The sequence below is a fragment of the Dendrobates tinctorius genome, unplaced genomic scaffold, assembly GCF_039654945.1.
Source record: "Dendrobates tinctorius isolate UK_male_01 unplaced genomic scaffold, ASM3965494v1 ptg000146l, whole genome shotgun sequence".
Classification (NCBI taxonomy): domain Eukaryota; kingdom Metazoa; phylum Chordata; class Amphibia; order Anura; family Dendrobatidae; genus Dendrobates; species Dendrobates tinctorius.
Window position 1 is genome coordinate 519344 of NW_027361813.1, and position 12942 is coordinate 532285.

The following is a 12942-nucleotide window of genomic DNA, read 5'->3' on the forward strand; positions in this document are numbered from 1 at the left end:
TAATCTGCTGTGTTTTCCTTCTTGTGTAATCTGCTGTGTGTTTTCCTTGTGTAATCTGCTGTGTGTTTTCCTTCTTGTGTAATCTGCTGTGTTTTCCTTGTGTAATCTGCTGTGTGTTTTCCTCCTTGTATTATCTGCTGTGTGTTTTCCTCCTTGTGTAATCTGCTGTGTTTTCCTTCTTGTGTAATCTGCTGTGTGTTTTCCTCCTTGTGTAATCTGCTGTGTGTTTTCCTTCTTGTGTAATCTGCTGTGTGTTTTCCTTGTGTAATCTGCTGTGTGTTTTCCTCCTTGTATAATCTGCTGTGTGTTTTCCTCCTTGTGTAATCTGCTGTGTTTTCCTTCTTGTGTAATCTGCTGTGTGTTTTCCTTGTGTAATCTGCTGTGTGTTTTCCTTCTTGTGTAATCTGCTGTGTGTTTTCCTTGTGTAATCTGCTGTGTGTTTTCCTCCTTGTGTAATCTGCTGTGTGTTTTCCTTGTGTAATCTGCTGTGTGTTTTCCTTCTTGCGTAATCTGCTGTGTGTTTTTCTTGTGTAATCTGCTGTGTTTTCCTTCTTGTGTAATCTGCTGTGTGTTTTCCTTGTGTAATCTGCTGTGTGTTTTCCTCCTTGTGTAATCTGCTGTGTGTTTTCCTTTTTGTGTAATCTGCTGTGTGTTTTCCTTTTTGTGTAATCTGCTGTGTGTTTTCCTTTTTGTGTAATCTGCTGTGTGTTTTCCTCCTTGTGTAATCTGCTGTGTGTTTTCCTCCTTGTGTAATCTGCTGTGTGTTTTCCTTTTTGTGTAATCTGCTGTGTGTTTTCCTTTTTGTGTAATCTGCTGTGTGTTTTCCTCCTTGTGTAATCTGCTGTGTGTTTTCCTCCTTGTGTAATCTGCTGTGTGTTTTCCTCCTTGTATAATCTGCTGTGTGTTTTCCTCCTTGTGTAATCTGCTGTGTTTTCCTTCTTGTGTAATCTGCTGTGTGTTTTCCTTGTGTAATCTGCTGTGTGTTTTCCTTCTTGTGTAATCTGCTGTGTGTTTTCCTTGTGTAATCTGCTGTGTGTTTTCCTCCTTGTGTAATCTGCTGTGTGTTTTCCTTGTGTAATCTGCTGTGTGTTTTCCTTCTTGTGTAATCTGCTGTGTTTTCCTTCTTGTGTAATCTGCTGTGTGTTTTCCTTGTGTAATCTGCTGTGTGTTTTCCTTCTTGTGTAATCTGCTGTGTTTTCCTTGTGTAATCTGCTGTGTGTTTTCCTCCTTGTATTATCTGCTGTGTGTTTTCCTCCTTGTGTAATCCGCTGTATTTTCCTCCTTGTGTAATCTGCTGTGTGTTTTCCTCCTTGTGTAATCTGCTGTGTTTTCCTTCTTGTGTAATCTGCTGTGTGTTTTCCTCCTTGTGTAATCTGCTGTGTGTTTTCCTTCTTGTGTAATCTGCTGTGTTTTCCTTCTTGTGTAATCTGCTGTGTGTTTTCCTTGTGTAATCTGCTGTGTGTTTTCCTCCTTGTATAATCTGCTGTGTGTTTTCCTCCTTGTGTAATCTGCTGTGTTTTCCTTCTTGTGTAATCTGCTGTGTGTTTTCCTTGTGTAATCTGCTGTGTGTTTTCCTCCTTGTATAATCTGCTGTGTTTTCCTCCTTGTGTAATCTGCTGTGTTTTCCTTCTTGTGTAATCTGCTGTGTGTTTTCCTTGTGTAATCTGCTGTGTGTTTTCCTTCTTGTGTAATCTGCTGTGTGTTTTCCTTGTGTAATCTGCTGTGTGTTTTCCTCCTTGTGTAATCTGCTGTGTGTTTTCCTTGTGTAATCTGCTGTGTTTTCCTTCTTGTGTAATCTGCTGTGTGTTTTCCTTGTGTAATCTGCTGTGTGTTTTCCTCCTTGTATAATCTGCTGTGTTTTCCTCCTTGTGTAATCTGCTGTGTTTTCCTTCTTGTGTAATCTGCTGTGTGTTTTCCTTGTGTAATCTGCTGTGTGTTTTCCTTCTTGTGTAATCTGCTGTGTGTTTTCCTTGTGTAATCTGCTGTGTGTTTTCCTCCTTGTGTAATCTGCTGTGTGTTTTCCTTGTGTAATCTGCTGTGTTTTCCTCCTTGTGTAATCTGCTGTGTGTTTTCCTCCTTGTGTAATCTGCTGTGTGTTTTCCTCCTTGTGTAATCTGCTGTGTGTTTTCCTCCTTGTGTAATCTGCTGTGTGTTTTCCTTTTTGTGTAATCTGCTGTGTGTTTTCCTCCTTGTGTAATCTGCTGTGTGTTTTCCTCCTTGTGTAATCTGCTGTGTGTTTTCCTCCTTGTGTAATCTGCTGTGTGTTTTCCTCCTTGTGTAATCTGCTGTGTGTTTTCCTCCTTGTGTAACCTGCTGTGTGTTTTCCTCCTTGTGTAATCTGCTGTGTGTTTTCCTCCTTGTGTAATCTGCTGTGTGTTTTCCTCCTTGTGTAATCTGCTGTGTGTTTTCCTCCTTGTGTAACCTGCTGTGTGTTTTCCTCCTTGTGTAATCTGCTGTGTGTTTTCCTCCTTGTGTAATCTGCTGTGTGTTTTCCTCCTTGTGTAATCTGCTGTGTGTTTTCCTTTTTGTGTAATCTGCTGTGTGTTTTCCTTTTTGTGTAATCTGCTGTGTGTTTTCTTTCTTGTGTGATCTACTCAATCAGCCAAGCTTACTTGCAATAATGTCCTAGAGGCAAAAATTTGCGCTCTGTCAGGCACACGTCTTGGCGATACTTTCCAAGCAGCTGGTCCCGGCTGTACCCAACGATCTTCTTGCTGAGGGAGATTCTTCACTTTTCCCAGAAGGCACCTGGAATATACAAATTGTCCTCCTCAAGCTTCAATACCAGCTCAGTACATTAACTCTTAGGCTCTTCATTGATCACTTCTGTGCCTCAGTGGCTATGTTGGACTTGGGCATTCCCCACAAAATGTATTAATGTATCCCACACCAATCCCTCGCATCTCACATATGGCAGGTCACTGGACCTATCGCACAGTAATGGAAAATGGAGGCTGAGCAGCACGGTGGCTCAGTGGTTAGTACTAGATACGGTGGCTCAGTGGTTAGCACTGCAGCCTTGCAGCACTGGGGTCCTGGGTTCCCGTGTTTGTGTGGGTTTCCTCCGGGTTCTCCGGTTTCCTCCCACGCTGCAAAGACATACTGATAGGGAATGTAGATTGTGCGCCCCAACAGGGACAGTGCTGATAATGAATGTAAAGCGCTGTGGAATTAATGGCGCCATATAAGTGAGTAAAATAAATAGGGAAACTGAGACTGGCGGAGCGCTCCCAGAGTGAGAGAAGTCCCTGGAGGTGAAAATAGAGAAAATGGGGCTGGTGGAAGCTCCCTGTGCGAGAGCGGACACTGTAAGTGAAGATGGGGACCCTGCAGCACAGACAGGGGGCATTCTAGCTACTGACTGTTTCCTCTCCGCTATGATCAGAAACTGATCTTCTTCTCTGCTTCTCAGGCTGTTGTCCACATCATGTTTGGCGTTGTCTCCAACGTGTCCTGGGCTGACCGTATTTTCCTGGCCACCAGTGTGATGAGGTGAGAGGGAAAGTCGCTCTGTCCATTTGTTGGGAAGTCTTGGCTTGTGAGATATCGGTTCTCTGGTGTTTACAACCTTTCACCTTTTATCTTTATAGAGATGGAAATAAAACCTCCAGCAGTGACAAAAATGAGGTGCCTGTCATGGGGATGAAGATGGAGAGCAATGAGGATGGGGGAATGGTGTAGAAAGGGGGAACACTGAGGATAATAATGGAGAACGCTGAGGGTGGGGGGAAGCTGAGAAGGAGGGGACACGGGAGATGAGGAGCAGTAAATGAGGTGAGGAAACTCCGTAGAAAGGGGGGAGACCAAGGATGAAAGTGGGGAGCAATCACATGGTGGGGAGATGATGATGGGGAGCCTGCAGCATAATCGGAGCACACTTAAATTCTAGTTACTGAGCGTTTTCCCTGAGTCCAGAGGTCACCAGAACCTAATCCCACTCTCTGCTCCTCAGGACGTTGTCTACGTCATGTCTAGTGTTGTCCCCAATGTGTCCTGGGCTGATCGTACGGCCGGCAATGTGATGAGGTAAAAGAGATGGCCACTCCATCTTGTGTATGGTGACATCCTGGGTTGTGCGTAATTGGTGCTCAGGTTTACAGTTTGGGACTTTATCTTCTTCTGACAGAGATGGAAACAGAAGCACCAGCCTTACAGTATACGAGGTGCCCGTCCTGTGTCCGGTCCACGTCATAAGCCGGAGGTAAGTACCTGCCTGATCAGTGCGTCTGAGCCAGTGATTATTCTGCAGGATACAGGACTATGGGGTAGGAGTGCAATATTTTGCAGATCTCAACAGCTCAGTGGTGGAATAATATGCAGAAATATCTCCATGTACCTGTAAGTAGGTAGAGGGAATAATAGAAATCTTTAGCGATGCTAGTGGATCCTGTTGTGTTGATGGATCTTCTTGTTTTACTTCCAGTTAGGTCCATATATATTTGTACAGACAACATTTTTCTAATTTGGTTCTAGACATTACCACAATGAATTTTAAACAAAACAATTCAGATGCAGTTGAAGTTCAGACTTTCAGCTTTCATTTGAGGGTCTCCACATTAACATTGGATGAAGGGTTTAGGAGTTTCAGCTCCTTAACATGTGCCACCCTGTTTTTAAAGGGACCAAAAGTAATTGGACAATTGACTCCAAGGCTATTTCATGGACAGGTGTGGGCAATCCCTTCGTTATGTCATTCTCAATTAAGCAGATAAAAGGCCTGGAGTTGATTTGAGGTGTGGTGCTTGCATTTGGAAGGTTTTACTGTGAAGGAAACATGCGGTCAAAGGAGCTCTCCATGCAGGTGAAACAAGCCATCCTTAAGCTGCAACAACAGAAAAAACCCATCCGAGAAATTGCTACAACATTAGGAGTGGCAAAATCTACAGTTTGGTACATCCTGAGAAAGAAGGAAAGCACAGGTGAACTCATCAATGCAAAAAGACCTGGGCGCCCACGGAAGACAACAGTGGTGGATGATCACAGAATAGTCTCCATGGTGAAGAGAAACCCCTTCACAACAGCCAACCAAGTGACCAACACTCTCCAGGAGGCAGGCGTATCAATATCCAAATCTACCATAAAGAGAAGACTGCATGAAAGTGAATACAGAGGGGTCACTGCACGGTGCAAGACACTCATAAGCATCAAGAATCACAAGGCCAGACTGGACTCTGCTAAAAAACATCTAAAAAAGCCAGCACAGTTCTGGAAGAACATTCTTTGGACAGATGAAACCAAGATCAACCTCTACCAGAATGATGGAAAGAGAAAAGTATGGTGAAGGCGTGGTACAGCTCATGATCCAAAGCATCCCACATCATCTGTAAGACAAGGCAGAGGCAGTGTGATGGCTTGGGCATGCATGGCTGCCAGTGGCACTGGGTCACTAGTGTTTATTGATGACGTGACACAGGACAGAAGCAGCCAAATGAATTCTGAGGTATTCAGAGCCATACTGTGTGCTCAGATCCAGCCAAATGCAGCCAAACTGATTGGTCCTCGTTTCATACTACAGATGGACAATGACCCAAAACATAAAGCCAAAGCAACCCAGGAGTTTATTAAAGCAAAGAAGTGGAATATTCTGGAAAGGCCAAGTCAGTCACCTGATCTCAACCCAATTGAGCATGCATTTCACTTGTTAAAGACTAAACTTCAGAAAGAAAGGCCCACAAACAAACCGCAACTGAAAACCACCGCAGTGAAGGCCTGGCAGAGCATCAAAAAGGAGGAAGCACAGCGTCTGGTGATGTCCATCAGTTCAAGACTTCAGGCAGTCATTGCCAACAAAGGGTTTTCAGCCAAGTACTAGAAATGAACATTTTATTTACAATTATTTAATCTGTCCAATTACTTTTGGTCCCTTTAAAAACAGGGTGGCCCATGTTAAGGAGCTGAAACTCCTAAACCCTTCATCCAATGTTAATGTGGAGACCCTCAAATGAAAGTGAAAGTCTGAACTTCAACTGCATCTGAAGTGTTTTGTTTAAAATTCATTGTGGTAATGTCTAGAACCAAAATTGAAAAATGTTGTCTCTGTCCAAATATATACAGACTTAACTGTATGGATTGTGTCATGCTGCTGATGGACCTTGATTGGTTGATGGATCCTTTTCTGTAGCTGTCATGATGGTGGTGGCTTTTGTTATGTGGCCACATGATTTTGTCATTTTGCTGGTAGACACTGTCATGTTGTCATTGAGTCAGGTTGTGTGGCCGATGAATCTTGATATATTGCTGCTAGAATCTATTGTTTTTACTTCTGACCCCTGTCATTGTGTTGATGGATGTCCCCATTTCCTTCATGTGTCTTGGTCAACAGTGACCACTGATTTCTGCCATGTGCCTCAGAGGACGTTTTTCTTTGAGGTGGAGGAAAATGGAAGGTGATGAGGAAGATTTCAGGAAACAAGGAAAAGACCAGGAGGAGATCAGAAGAAAACAAGGTGGAGAGGAAGAGAAAAGGGGGAGAAGTGGAAAATATCACTAGATGATCAGTAATAAACATGGGGGAATGACCTAATGGTCAGGAAAAAATGATTGAGATATCATGAGGAGGCCAGAAGCAAACAAGAAGAGGAGCTCAGAAGAAGACAATTGCAGGACATGGGAGACATGGGGAAACAAAAGAGATTAGGACTCAGGAGATGATGACAAGGAGACAAGTAGGAAAGGATAAAGATCATAAGGAGATGATGAGGAAGAGCCCAAGGAGGGACCAGTAGACAACTAAGAAATCGGGAGGAGGCCATAAGAGAATTATCAGGCATTCAGGGTGGACGTCTTCTGTCACCGCTGTTCACCCACCCAGGAACCTCATGTCTTGGGTTTCCTCACTGTAGCTTCTCCTTGTAATATCGGGTGCAATGTTCTTCTCTCATCACCAGTCTGGAGGATTCCACCAAATACGTCCCATTCATCAGAGTGAATGAAACAGCGATGGCGACTCACAGATATCAGGTGAATTCTGACTTACACCCCCGTGTGTCACCATCATTTTCATCCCCTCATCTCCTTTGTGTGTCACCATCATTCGCGTCCCTTCATCTCCCCCGTATTTCACAGTCATTTATGTCCCCTCATCTTCCCTGTGTGTCACTATCATTCGAACTCTCCCGGGGCATGTCACCGTCATTAGCGTCTCCTCCTCTCCCCCACGTTACCATCATTCGGGTCCCCTCATGTGCCCCACTGTGTCCTTCATTAGTGTTGTGTTGTTCCAGATTAAGAACTTGGGACTCGGTGCCGTCCTCATTGGCCTGACTGTTCATGTCTCTTACGTGGAGGTTGTGAGCTGGGACATCTCCATCTCATTTTCTCAGGTAAGCATGATATAAGGTTGTCATTCAAGGTGGCGGGTATGCGGAAAACAGGTGTAGGTGTGGGCAGGTGCAGGCAGTGGGTGTGTGGCGGGCAGGTGTAGAGATGGGTAGTAAGCAGGTGTAGGTGCAGGCAGTGAGTGTGTGGTGGGCAGGTGTAGAGATGGGTAGTAAGCAGGTGTAGGTGCAGGCAGTGAGTGTGGCGGGCAGGTGTAGGTGCAGGCAGTGAGTGTGTGGCGGGCAGGTGTAGAGATGGGTAGTAAGCAGGTGTAGGTGCAGGCAGTGAGTGTGGCGGGCAGGTGTAGGTGCAGGCAGTGAGTGTGTGGCGGGCAGGTGTAGAGATGGGTAGTAAGGTGTAGGTGCAGGCAGTGAGTGTGGGGGGCAGGTGTAGAGATGGGTAGTAAGCAGGTGTAGGTGCAGGCAGTGAGTGTGTGGCGGGCAGGTGTAGAGATGGGTAGTAAGCAGGTGTAGGTGCAGGCAGTGAGTGTGTGGCAGGCAGGTGTAGGTGCAGGCAGTGAGTGTGTGGCGGGCAGGTGTAGGTGCAGGCAGTGAGTGTGTGGCGGGCAGGTGTAGGTGCAGGCAGTGAGTGTGTGGCGGGCAGGTGTAGAGATGAGTAGTAAGCAGGTGTAGGTGCAGGCAGTGGGTGTGTGGCAGGCAGGTGTAGAGATGGGTTGTAAGCAGGTGTAGGTGCAGGCAGTGGGTGTGTGGCAGGCAGGTGTAGAGATGGGTAGTAAGCAGGTGTAGGTGCAGGCAGTGAGTGTGTGGCGGGCAGGTGTAGGTGCAGGCAGTGAGTGTGTGGCGGGCAGGTGTAGAGATGGGTTGTAAGCAGGTGTAGGTGCAGGCAGTGGGTGTGTGGCAGGCAGGTGTAGAGATGGGTAGTAAGCAGGTGTAGGTGCAGGCAGTGAGTGTGTGGCGGGCAGGTGTAGGTGCAGGCAGTGAGTGTGTGGCGGGCAGGTGTAGGTGCAGGCAGTGAGTGTGTGGCGGGCAGGTGTAGGTGCAGGCAGTGAGTGTGTGGCGGGCAGGTGTAGGTGCAGGCAGTGAGTGTGTGGCGGGCAGGTGTAGGTGCAGGCAGTGAGTGTGTGGCGGGCAGGTGTAGAGATGGGTAGTAAGCAGGTGTAGGTGCAGGCAGTGAGTGTGTGGCGGGCAGGTGTAGGTGCAGGCAGTGGGTGTGTGGCAGGCAGGTGTAGAGATGGGTAGTAAGCAGGTGTAGGTGCAGGCAGTGAGTGTGTGGCGGGCAGGTGTAGGTGCAGGCAGTGAGTGTGTGGTGGGCAGGTGTAGAGATGGGTAGTAAGCAGGTGTAGGTGCAGGCAGTGAGTGTGTGGCGGGCAGGTGTAGGTGCAGGCAGTGAGTGTGTGGCGGGCAGGTGTAGAGATGGGTAGTAAGCAGGTGTAGGTGCAGGCAGTTGGAGTGTGTGGCGGGCAGGTGTAGAGATGGGTAGTAAGCAGGTGTAGGTGCAGGCAGTGAGTGTGTGGTGGGCAGGTGTAGAGATAGGTAGTAAGCAGGTGTAGGTGCAGGCAGTGAGTGTGTGGCGGGCAGGTGTAGGTGCAGGCAGTTGGAGTGTGTGGCGGGCAGGTGTAGGTGCAGGCAGTTGGAGTGTGGCGAGCAGGTATAGGATGGGTAGCGAGTAGGTGTAAGTGCCGGCAGTGGATGTGTGGCGGGCAAGTGTAGGGATGGGTTACGAGCAGGTGTAAGTGCAAGCAGTGGGGGTGTGACAAGCAGTTGTAGGGGTGGGTAGTGAGCAGGTGTAGGTGCGGGCAGGTGTAGGAGTGGGCACGTGGCGGGCAGCTGTAGGTGCAGAGACGTGGTGAGCACTAGTGTTAATTTTCTTTCTTCTCAGAACAATGGTGTCATCTGCTTGGCCCACAATGACTCTTCTGCTGTTCAGACCCACAGTAAAGAACACAAAACAAACCAGGTAAAACCTGACTGGCGCTCTGCTGTGATGGCACAAGGCGCCGATGACGTGGGATTGTGATTTCAGGGATAATGATGTCATGGGATAGGATTATCAATTCATACGGTGATGAGGTAGTGTGAGGACATCATCACTGGGAAAAAAAGATGATGTCATAGGGTGGTGACGTCACGGGTAATGACATCGCAGGGTGGTGACGTCACGGGTAATGACATCGCAGGGTGGTGACATCACGGGTAATGACATCGAAGGGTGGTGACATCACAGGTAATGACATCGCAGGGTGCTGACGTCATGGGTAATGACATCGCAGGGTGGTGACGTCACGGGTAATGACATCGCAGGGTGGTGACGTCACGGGTAATGACATCGCAGGGTGCTGACGTCACGGGTAATGACATCGCAGGGTGGTGACGTCACGGGTAATGACATCGAAGGGTTGTGACGTCACGGGTAATGACATCGAAGAGTGGTGACGTCACGGGTAATGACATCGCAGGGTGGTGACGTCACGGGTAATGACAACGCAGGGTGGTGACGTCACGGGTAATGACATCGCAGGGCGGTGACGTCACGGGTAATGACATCGCAGGGCGGTGACGTCACGGGTAATGACCGCAGGGCGGTGACGTCACGGGTAATGACATCGCAGGGCGGTGACGTCACGGGTAATGACAATGCAGGGTGGTGACGTCACGGGTAATGACATCGAAGGGTGGTGACGTCACGGGTAATGACAACGGAGGGTGGTGACGTCACGGGTAATGACATAGCAGTGTGGTGACGTCACGGGTAATGACATCGGAGGGTGGTGACGTCACGGGTAATGACATCGCAGGGTGGTGACGTCACGGGTAATGACATCGGAGGGTGGTGGCGTCACGGGTAATGACATCGGAGGGTGGTGGCGTCACGGGTAATGACATCGGAGGGTGGTGGCGTCACGGGTAATGACATCGGAGGGTGGTGGAGTCACGGGTAATGACATCGGAGGGTGGTGGCGTCACGGGTAGTGACATCGCAGGGTGGGGACGTCACGGGTAGTGACATCGCAGGGCGGTGACGTCACGGGTAATGACATCGCAGGGTGGTGACGTCACGGGTAATGACATTGCAGGGTGGTGACGTCACGGGTAATGACATCGGAGGGTGGTGGCGTCACGGGTAATGACATCGGAGGGTGGTGGCGTCACGGGTAATGACATCGGAGGGTGGTGGCGTCACGGGTAATGACATCGGAGGGTGGTGGCGTCACGGGTAATGACATCGGAGGGTGGTGGCGTCACGGGTAATGACATCGGAGGGTGGTGGCGTCACGGGTAGTGACATCGCAGGGTGGGGACGTCACGGGTAGTGACATCGCAGGGCGATGACGTCACGGGTAGTGACATCGCAGGGCGGTGACGTCACGGGTAATGACATCGCAGGGCGGTGACGTCACGGGTAATGACATCGCAGGGCGGTGACGTCACGGGTAATGACATCGCAGGGTGGTGACGTCACGGGTAATGACATCGCAGGGTGGTGACGTCACGGGTAATGACATCGCAGGGTGGTGACGTCACGGGTAATGACATCGCAGGGTGGTGACTTTGTGGGGAGGAGGACTCCCAGGCAGTGACCGGGCAGGTACCCAAGGGAACGATACTGGGAGGACAGTAAAGGGAGAGACTTGACTGAAGTTGTCAGGGAAACAGGGGGCGGGGCAAGGATAAAAGGAGCAGGGGGAGCGCTGAAGTGGCACTTGAGAGAGAGTGGGACAGGAGGCAGGAAGCCGGGTGACTTGAAGGGACACCGACAGGAGCCTGTGAGGAGGATACTGGGCACTCACCGACAAGGGAAAAGGGAGAGACTTTTACCGGAGGACGCTTCCTGCCCCCGTTCGCCGAAAGCCACGCCCGCCGCCCCCCGCCTTGGTGAGACAGATCCCTCACCTCAGGAAGCGGCTGTGACGACACGAAAAATGGCCACAGAGGCCTGGACATTGCCCCCCGGCCTTCTCCCACCGTGGCGACCCTGTCATCACTGGCCGCAGGGGACACAACCTCGTCCTTGGCAACATTAGAGACCCATTTCCCGGCTGTGGAGGGACTCTTATCAGAGGATAGTTACTAGTCAGTTTCTTCAGGGCCTGTTGCGCCCCACCTTCATCGTTTCTTCAGGGCCTGTTGCGCCCCACCGTCATCGTTTCTTCAGGGCCTGTTGCGCCCCACCAGCATTGTTTCTTCAGGGCCCATTGCGCCCCACCGGCATCGTTTCTTCAGGGCCCGTTGCGCCCCACCGTCATCGTTTCTTCAGGGCCTGTTGCGCCCCACCAGCATTGTTTCTTCAGGGCCCATTGCGCCCCACCAGCATCGTTTCTTCAGGGCCTGTTACGCCCCACCAGCATCGTTTCTTCAGGGCCTGTTGCGCCCCACCGGCATCGCTTCTTCAAGGGCCTGTCGAGTCCAGTTTCATCCCGGAATATCGAGGCGTCAAGGCAGCCGCATCAGCGACCTCTATGCGGCCACGCCTGTGATCCTGACAGACCCCTGGAAGGATAAATTTACTATAGGAGATAAGGGCCCCCAGTTTGGTCATACGTGGCCTATAGCACCCGTGCAAACTGGGTTAGTCGCATTTACAATAAGAGAGTGTTGTTAGGTTTGTTGAGTCCCTGCGTGGACTGGTTGTTGTTAACACCTTTTGTTTTCTCAAAATAGCCCCAGCAGATACAGTTTATAAAAGTTTATTCCACAAACCACACTCAGTCTCGTCACTGCATCCTGCGAACCTGCTCGAACCCTACACTTGGCGTAGTCGGCAGGATGCAGTCTCCGAGCACAGACAGTGGTGCCCCAGATCAGGGTAGAGCTGTAAACTCTGCAAATGATGAGGGTCCCCGTACCAGCATATCATTGGGGGCCATGCTGAACAACCTGCCTAGATTTTCCGGCTCCAATACTATGTTATGGAGCTGGACAGAGCGGATGCGGGGGCTCTTTCGGATGCACCCAATGACCCCTGATCTGGAGGCCGAGGTGGCACTCATGGCACTGGACGGAGAGGCGCGGAGGTCAGTGATGTTGAAACCTCCGGGGCACCGCAACACATTTGAAAAAGTGTTACAGGTAGTAGATCAGACCCATGGGGACCCTACTAATGTGGGAGAGTTAAGAACCCGTTTGTTTAGTCGGATGCAAGTAGAGGGGAAGACGATCACAGAGTATATGAATGTCCTCCAGGAATTGCATACGGCTATAGAAAGAAAGGACGGGGTAGGGGTAGGACCTGTTGACATTACCCTACGTGACCTAGTGGTGACTGGTTTGCGAGATCCATTAGTCAAACAGGCACTGCGGGAGGTGGGAAGTCATGCACATGCTCGAGAGCAGGAGCAGGGGATGGCGGTCCCCGTGGGGAAAGTCTGAGGTGTGGAGGCCTCCGCGAATGTAGTCGAGGAGCCTCAGTGGGTGGAGGAGATGAAGCAGGAGCTGAACAATATTAAGGGCGAGTTGGCCGAAGTAAAGAGAAGAACCGAGACCGGGACTGGACGACCTAGCTTTAACTCCGGCTCCTGGGGATCACGCTCCCCGCGGGGTGGTCAGCCTACACAGACCCGGTGTTTTGAGTGTGGACCAGGCCACTTTGCCCGAGAGTGTCCGTGGCGTGGGAGAGACCCACCCCGGCGGCCATTAAACTAAAGGGCTCCGGGCTGGGGGGACGCCG

General features: G+C 49.9%; 1 protein-coding gene across 3 annotated transcripts in view; it reads left to right on the plus strand.

The window, feature by feature from the left end:
* LOC141049655 (integrin alpha-L-like) overlaps nt 1-12942 on the plus strand; it is a 224562-nt gene that overhangs the window by 167801 nt on the left and 43819 nt on the right. For 2 of the 3 annotated variants that reach the window (XM_073546286.1, XM_073546287.1), the window contains exons 22-28: nt 3413-3492; nt 3591-3627; nt 3953-4026; nt 4127-4201; nt 6888-6960; nt 7224-7322; nt 9157-9234. In XM_073546286.1, the coding sequence (XP_073402387.1) occupies nt 3413-3492; nt 3591-3627; nt 3953-4026; nt 4127-4201; nt 6888-6960; nt 7224-7322; nt 9157-9234 (516 nt within the window). The remainder of the gene's footprint in view (nt 1-3412; nt 3493-3590; nt 3628-3952; nt 4027-4126; nt 4202-6887; nt 6961-7223; nt 7323-9156; nt 9235-12942) is intronic. The other variant, XM_073546288.1, reaches the window with a different exon arrangement.